Source organism: Rhincodon typus, unplaced genomic scaffold, assembly GCF_021869965.1.
Source record: "Rhincodon typus isolate 14 unplaced genomic scaffold, sRhiTyp1.1 hic_rhity00003192, whole genome shotgun sequence".
Taxonomy (NCBI): domain Eukaryota; kingdom Metazoa; phylum Chordata; class Chondrichthyes; order Orectolobiformes; family Rhincodontidae; genus Rhincodon; species Rhincodon typus.
The window spans coordinates 9,199-17,323 of record NW_025968830.1 but is presented as its reverse complement, the minus strand read 5'-3'; the positions used below and the strand labels follow the sequence as shown (position 1 = coordinate 17,323).

At 42.9% G+C, this 8,125-nt stretch overlaps 1 protein-coding gene across 1 annotated transcript in view; it reads right to left on the bottom strand.

Moving 5' to 3' along the window:
- Positions 1-2,966: 2,966 nt before the first annotated feature.
- ak1 (adenylate kinase 1) overlaps positions 2,967-8,125 on the bottom strand; it is a gene marked incomplete at its 5' end in the record, with an annotated part of 13,829 nt that continues 8,670 nt past the window's right edge. The window contains 2 exons of the mRNA XM_048593589.1: positions 2,967-4,490; positions 5,629-5,820. Of these exons, the coding sequence (XP_048449546.1) occupies positions 4,422-4,490; positions 5,629-5,820 (261 nt within the window). The remainder of the gene's footprint in view (positions 4,491-5,628; positions 5,821-8,125) is intronic.

Genomic DNA, 8,125 nt, shown 5'->3' with positions numbered 1-8,125 from the left:
AGAGTCCAACCATCTTCAGTTGTTTGCATCAATGACTTTCCCTCTATCATGGAGATATCTATTGATGATGGTACAGTGTTCAGCACCATTCACGATTCCTCAGGCATTGAATCAGTCCATATCTAAATGCAGCAAGACCTGGTCAATATCCAGTTGTGGACTGACAAGTGGCAAATAGTATTCCTGCCAATATGTGCCAGGCACTCAAATAAAAGAGAATCAAATCATTGTCCCTTGATGTTCAATTGCATTACCATTGCTGAATCCCCACTATCAATATCCTGAGGATTACCATTGAGCAGAAACTCTACTGATATCACCATATAAACATAATGGCAACAAGAGCAAGTCAGTAACTCAACTCCTGACTTCCCAAGAATTGTTCACCATCTGCAAGGCACAAGTCAGGACTGTGATGGAATACTCCCATTTGATTAGATTGCTGTAGCTCCAACAATACTAAAGAAGCTCCATGCCATCCAGGAGAACACAGCCCGCTTGATTGGCTCCACATCTGCAAACTTCCACTCCCTCCACCATTGACGCTTAGTAGCAGCAGTGTGTATCATCTACAAGAGGCACTGCAAAAATTCACCAAAGATCCTTAGGCAGCTCCTTCCAAACCCACGACCATTTCCATCTAGAAGGACAAGGGAAGCAGATACATGGGAACACCACCATTTGCAAATTCCCCTCGGAGCCACTCACCATCCTGACTTGGAAATATATTGCCGTTACTTCACTGTTGCTAGTAAAAATCCTAGAATTCTCTCCGTAGGGGCATTGTGGGTTTACCTACAGCACATGGATCTCATTGGTTTTAGAAGGCAGCTCACTACCACCTTCTCAAAGGCAACTCAGGATGGGCAAAAAATGGTGTCCCAGCCAGCACTGCCCACACCCCACATGGTGTCAATAATGCAAAGGTGCCCCATGGTAAATAGAATGCTATGTTTTCCATTACTAAACAAGTGACAAGAGCACATCGCTGATCACAATGGAGACACTTCACAACATATTGGCGAGGTCAGTTCTGTTTTATTAAATTTACATTCAATCACCTCCTCCAGTCCAATGATGAGTTGAGGCTCCAATAAATACTGGTACATATTTGGCTTTGTTTGTAACAGTATTAAGGAAAAAAAAAGAATTACTGGTCTGGTTGACAACACGGGAAGACAAAAATGTTGCACATCTACAACTGATTTGATACTTCTACAAATTACTAATGCTTTGAACTCACAATGTGTGATATTGGTGTTGAACACATCAAAAGGACTGTTTGAAATTCTCTGCTGTTATAACAAAGGCATTAATCATTAACAGTTGAATTAAGAACACCAAAGAAAATTCATATAAGCGCAGTTTAATGTTCTTTTTACCAATAATCCACAGTAAGATTTATTAGAAGATGGTCACTCTGGATTCTGTTTCACACAATGACATTGTGGCTTCTCCATTGTCCCCACCCCACTCCAGCCCAAACTGGCTCGTTCATCTAAACACCATACAAAGCTTTAAAGAATCGTGGTGTGTCGTTTACAAAAGGAAAATAGAAAGAATTAAATGTTATTTAAGAATTGGGGGTATGGATTGCCCTTGCTAAGATTTTATGTGGACAGAAAGATACATTTCATCTGTAAATAGTTTCTTGCATTGATCTATGACCATACACAGTGATGCAGAGCCCTATAAAGGACTGCACTCACAACTTCGCCTCAAAATAAAAAATTGTAACTATCAAGCTGCTTAAAATTTATTCTGAGAATATGATACACAGATACTCTGTAACTGGATTGATATTAGCACAGAAAGGTCTCTGCTTCACATGTTAGATTGTATATAGTGGAAAATTACTGACTTCTTTTAAATGGAAAATTAGCTTAGAGTCTCCGATGAGTCTCCTTAAAAAGGAGAAAGGAGTTCCAAGGAATATGAAATGGCATATATAAATACAGGCCCAGGTCAGGAAAAAAAAGGTAGCCATTTACAGAATGCCAAACTTCGCATTCCCATCTGCTTCCGACATCCATTGTGCTGAAGAAGCTCAAGGTTTTCGGGAGTAGGCAGGAATGTGGATCTGAGGCAGAAATCAAATCAGCCATGATCTTATTGAATGACAGAACTGGCTCATTGAGCTGAATGGCCTATCCCTGCTCCTAATTCATATGTTTAACTTCAGTTACTATCTCAACAAAAACTGGAGAAAGCAAACTTTGATTAGGGTACAAAGGTTTCGTTTCTCAGTGAATACAGTGCTTTGCTGGAGATAACAAGGTGTAGAGCTGGATGAAGAAAATGAAGAAGGGTCTAGGCCCGAAACGTCAGCCTTCCTGCTCCTCTGATGCTGCTTGGCCTGCTGTGTTCATCCAGCTCTACACCTTGTTATCTCAGATTCTCCAGCATCTGCAGTTCCTACTACCTTTGCTTGATAATGACAGTTTACAACTTCATTAACAAGTCACAAGGGCACAGAAGGATATGGAGCCAAGGATAGTGATAGGATACAGACCAGAAATCACACGACACCAGCTTTCGGAGTCTTACCCTTTCTTCAGGTGTTAGTGAGTCAGGTAATGTCAGACACAAGAACTTATAAGTAAAAGTTCATCAGTGGTGTGACCCTTTGAGGATGTATTAAACAAACCTAAGATGCTGTTAAATCTTTAATCAGTTAGAATGCTTTAATTGATTAGTATGTATATGTAAATCCTCAAATTCCCTTGAAGTCACTGTCCTGAGAGAAGTAAAGGTTTTATCAGTGTAAAGAAGAGGTGACATATTAGGTCAGACAATGCATGTTAGGTGTGAGGCCATGTTTAGAATCTGTTTGTGTCTTGGTTTGGAGTCAGACTGGTTTTATTTCTGAAGTACATCCGCATCAGTGGTGTGACCCTTTGATCCTTTATTTATAAATTCTGTATCTGATACTACCTCTCTCACTAACACCTGAAGAAGGAGTAAGACTCGGAAAGCTTGTGTTTTCTAATAAACCTGTTGGACTATAACCCGGTGTCGTGTGATTTCTGACCTTGTCCATCCCAGTCCAACACCGGCACCTCCACATCGAAGATACAGACCAGCCAAGATTACATTGAATGGCAGAACAGGCATGATGGGCTGAATGGTCTCCTGCAATTTCCGATTTGTCTGGCTGGTTTTGGCTGAGACAGGCTCCTTCAGCAAAGCCCCACCCACAATTCTGTCACACCAATGATTGGCCTGATCCAATGTCAATCATCGAGTTAGGTATTTGGATTGGCTGGATGATGCTTCCAATGAGAAGCCAGCTTTTTTTCTTATTAAAGATTGGAGGGGCTGATGAGGGGCACAATCTCCCTCACATTAAAATAAAATGGGAAAAGCACAGTGGGAAGCGACCTATCTTAATAATGATCTCTGAAGCTCATTAAAAGAAAAGGATACCAATAGATTAAACAGGCAAAAACAAACTGATTTTAAAATATGGAAAAAGAAGAAGAGGTGACAATAAGACTAGCTGTACAAGAGTAGCTAAAATGTTGTTGGAGTTTGGATTTGACATGCAATAACGACTATTTCAGATGTTTGGATAGATGGAACATTATACAATTTGGGGTTAAATTTAACGGCATCATCTACAAACTGGAACACCCTTCATGGCCCTGCCACCCACCAACCCCTTAAAAAAAGACTGGTTAGCACAGGAAAAGATTCAATCCCAGCTGCCCACTCCAGACAGCAGGTCAAAAACTGTTGTGTGGCAAGATATTGTTCACTCAGAACAATCTTCACACAAAATAGGGCAGTTTAACACTCTCTATGACATGTTTGACAGTTTTAGACTAAATTACTGGCTTGACCATGACTGGGAAATCAGAAGCTCCATAAAGTGGCAGAAATTGTCAAATACAGAAACTAGACATAAGTGATTGCAATCTCCAGCAAAGCAAAATGTCTTGCAAGGAGTTTTAGTACTTCACTGTGATTGATTCTTCTCGACAGATAATCTATTGAGACCACAAAAAGGGCAATGGCATATCTGCGCCCATTTCCCTCCTGGTACTAGGTAGGTGCTGGGGGTGCAGAGCAATGAGAGCCAGGGTCAAGCAACTGCTTGTTGCAGAGGGTTGTATTGATCTCCAGTGCCACTGAATCCCGTTCTCTTCAGTGAGGGATGGTGTTCAGTGGTCCATGATTGAAGACGTAAATTTATGGTTCAGTTGTGTGTCGCCCAATCACTTGCAATGCCACCACAATATGCAAAAATGGACCCAATCAAATTTTCAGATGTGAAGCCTTTGGATTCCCAGTTTAACCAATGAAGCTGCTTTCTTTGTAACAATGTCCATGATTGACTGAAAGTGAGCCCAGGAGGATAAAGGCTTCTCCAGAGGCCAAAGGGAGAGGAGGGACATTGTTAAGACACTTCAGTGCCCCATTCAGTTCAACGCATCGAGAGCAGCACAAACTTGAGCGAAGACCTCATCCACTGTACCCTCTGCATTTATCTAATGATTGGAAAAAAAACACAGACAACAGCTGAGTGAGTCAAATTGTCCTTCTTACATTTGATTTGTTTCAAAACTTTTTCTTCCAGTTCCATCCATCCCACACCCATCCTGCCCCTCTCTCTGGGTGACTGTAATGTTTAGATGTTCGAATTCACAGAAGGCTATTTGACAACATGGGGCACCATAGTCAAGTTCCACCCCTGACACAACATCCACAAACACTCACTTCCCAACATGTTAACATTTGATATATGACGTGGGTCTGGTTGATCTGTTCTCTTCAAAGGCCAGAGAACCAAGGTCAATTTTAGAAGCCCTGACTTACTGTGATAGCTATACCACTATCAGATAACTCAGTGAACAGGCAACAAGTTTTATTGACACTTCCATTGTCTCTAATGACAGAGTGTATAATGTATTGACCATTGAAGGCGCTAGGCCGTGCTTTGACCTATAGGCCTCAGTGGGTAGAATAGCACTGGGGCCGAATATTGAAGCCTCTCCAACTGATGATATGGAACCACAGTCTGCAAAGGACCACAGGCATCTCTCTCAATTATGGAGAGGCAATTAGGTATGTGTAGCTCGAGGGCAACCAGTCTATAAACATGGGGTAAGGTGAGGGGGGCTAGTCCTCCATGAACCCCTCCAGTCGATACAGGGATTGAAACCATGCAGTTGGCATTAGTCTGCACCACCCTCTTGTCTTTTAGCCAACTGAGCTAACCAAACTCCCCTGTCAACTGATAAACAGCGTCAATTCATCATGCTTCTGGCCGATTCACACCAAGGTGTGAACGCATTGGGCAGCACCACCCTGGGCAAACACGTACTCTTGTTGTGGATTACCAATGGCAGCATCTGTGCTTAAAAGGGCTTTTCCTGACTCTGCTGCCACTGCACAGCTCATCCCAAACTTAATCCAAAATTCAGATGCTCATGGATTACCCACAAATCCCCTGTACGTGGCTCTCAAGCTTATTTCATCCCCTGCTTCATGCACTTTATTGATTTCAGAGTCATCTTAGAATTGAACACATGGAGTTGGGATTTGAGAAGAATGCTCCTATCAAGCTACTGTTTGCTTTTGTAACTTTAACAAGCATTGTCACATTCTTGCTGTTCCAGGCCTCACCTTCCTAATGATGCCCCTGGGTTGGTAGAAGTTGATGACTGGTTCAGTTGCTTTGTAATAGGTCTCCAGGCGTTTTGTGATGGTCTCTTCATTGTCATCAGCACGCCCACTAGTCTTTCCTCGCCCCAGGAGCCGTTTGATCATTGTCTCCTTTCCAGCATCGATGTACAAGAGCAGGGTGGGAGGCCCAATCTATGGGAGTGAACAATGTGCATAGTCATCTGGAGGAGATTTGCCAAAATCCAGCTCACAATTCTCATTGCTCCTCTCATTTTCTCTCTCACAATGTCTGAAATCAGAACCCTGGCTTGGTTTTCTTCTTTAGTAACTTGTACATCCTTTAGCTTTGGAGTGGAAACATTTCCAATTTGGGCAAACAGAGTCAAGAGTCAAACACTCCCAGATCAGACACAGAACAGGTGATTTACACAGTAAACCCCTCACTACACTGTTCCCTCAAACACTCCCAGATCAGACACAGAACAGGTGATTTACACAGTAAACCCCTTGGAGCTCACTGTCCCTCAAACACTCCCAGACTGGCCGAAACCAGAAGCAGCTCACGGCCACTGTCTCTGATGAAGCTTACTCCCTCTAGTCAATGAAATCCTTTGGGAAGATCCTGTTCCAGGAAATGCAGTTGGTCCATGACTGGCTGATATACAGAAAGATCTCTTCCTCAGGAAATAGCTGGCTTTGCCCTCACCTCTGGCAAAATTTGTAAAGAATTTTCAGAGACAAAATGGAAAACAAGAAATCTATACTAAAGTGTATCAAAGATTATGGATGGTTGGGGAGATGGGAAGAATACTTGCTCTTAACTGATTCCAATTAGAGCCACTATACACACAGAAAAGAAACCTGAACCAATATTGGCCGTGTGTCAAAGACAAATATATTGCTGTTCTGAACAAATAGTTCCCACTAAGTCAAAAGTGGAATGACATCACTATTAGTGTTTTGCCATGTGTTGGATGTGCTACTGGAAATGTGAATATTTAATCTTAACAACTAAATCCTCCAGCCTCCTCCACTACCATCTGTCTTCTCCTCAAGGCTCAAGGTATCATCCCAGAAGAAACTCCACTCTCTCACTCAAGTCACCAGTTTTCAGTTGGGAGCCTCAGTAGTGAGAAGCAGCCAATGGAAATCATGCAGAAGGGGAGGTTTCTCCATTTCTGAACCCAACTGCTTTCTTCCCTGATCTCACACATGGCTCTTTTCCTGTGGGAAGTGACCAGGACAGGGAGCTCTGGCCAATCCATTTCAGTGCCCCACAGGACCAAAGTCAGCGGCATCCTCACCACTCTGTAAAAGTCAGGACACAAATCACCTCAACTGCAAGCCCTTCACTGCCATTCTAGCTGCAGGGAGTGGCTCAGCCCTGACCAATATTGTCAAGTCCAGCTGGAATTATGGCAAGTCTAGCTCATTCCTGTTATTAACAGAATTCCTGAACTAATTGTCTCCGGTCCTGAGCTCAAATGTACCTACAACGATTTCCAATCCAATTGGAGATAGGGTCCAAAGATGGCCCTAAAACTTTCTGCTTTCCTAAGTAGGCCACTGACAAACTGAGTAACACACGGCCTTTTTTCTTAAAGAAGACTAACTCATTGGTTCACAGTTCAACCGCACATAGTGAGGTGACCTTGCTACTCTCACATCTGGTTCACACCGGCATCCCCTAACTTACCTTCAGGTTTTCTTCCTCCTGTCCTGGGCTGATGGTAAAATCCTGTTGCTGACCTGGGTGGTGGACCTTTCTGGATGGGCTTGGGCTGCAGCTATTACTTCTTCCACTACACCATTCAGCCCTTCACTCCTTCAGGAAACACCTTGTCCCTTGTCCTAGGTTCTCACTGTGAGTGGGTCTTGTATTGTGGGACATATTTTGAGAAAGGAACTTTAAGTGTCGCACTTGCCTAGATTTATATTTGATCTGGACAGTCAGTCTCAGAAAGTAATAGAATTGTGCCGATGAAGGCCATTCAGCCCACCATGTCTCTGATGGCTCTCTGAGCTGAGACAATATACAAAATGAAGGCTTTTTTCCCCTCCCACAAACCATTTTGAACAGTGAGATTAGATAAAGTACTTAAATCATGAAATAGTTCAGGGGACATTGACTCTTGCTGGCAAGGTTGGCATTTAGTGCCCAGTCCCAGGTGCCCTAGAGAACCAAGGGTGCTACCACTATACATTTCAGTCGGGAGTTCCAGGATTTTGATCTGAAATTATTAAGAAATGGCATGGGTACATGGCCAAGCAGGGATGCAGAGAGACTCAGAAGGGAACTTGGGAGATGATGCCCTTCCTAAAGTACCAGCTACCTCTGTTGGTCTGACTAGGGGAGCCTGTGGATTTGGGTGATTGTGTTGTCATCACAGTACCAGGGTTACCAGGCCTAAGGTGACCAGGCATTGGGAATGAAACAATTTTTAAAAATATCTCGCCTTTACAGCTATGGGAGTTAAAGAAAGGTCTCACTAAATTT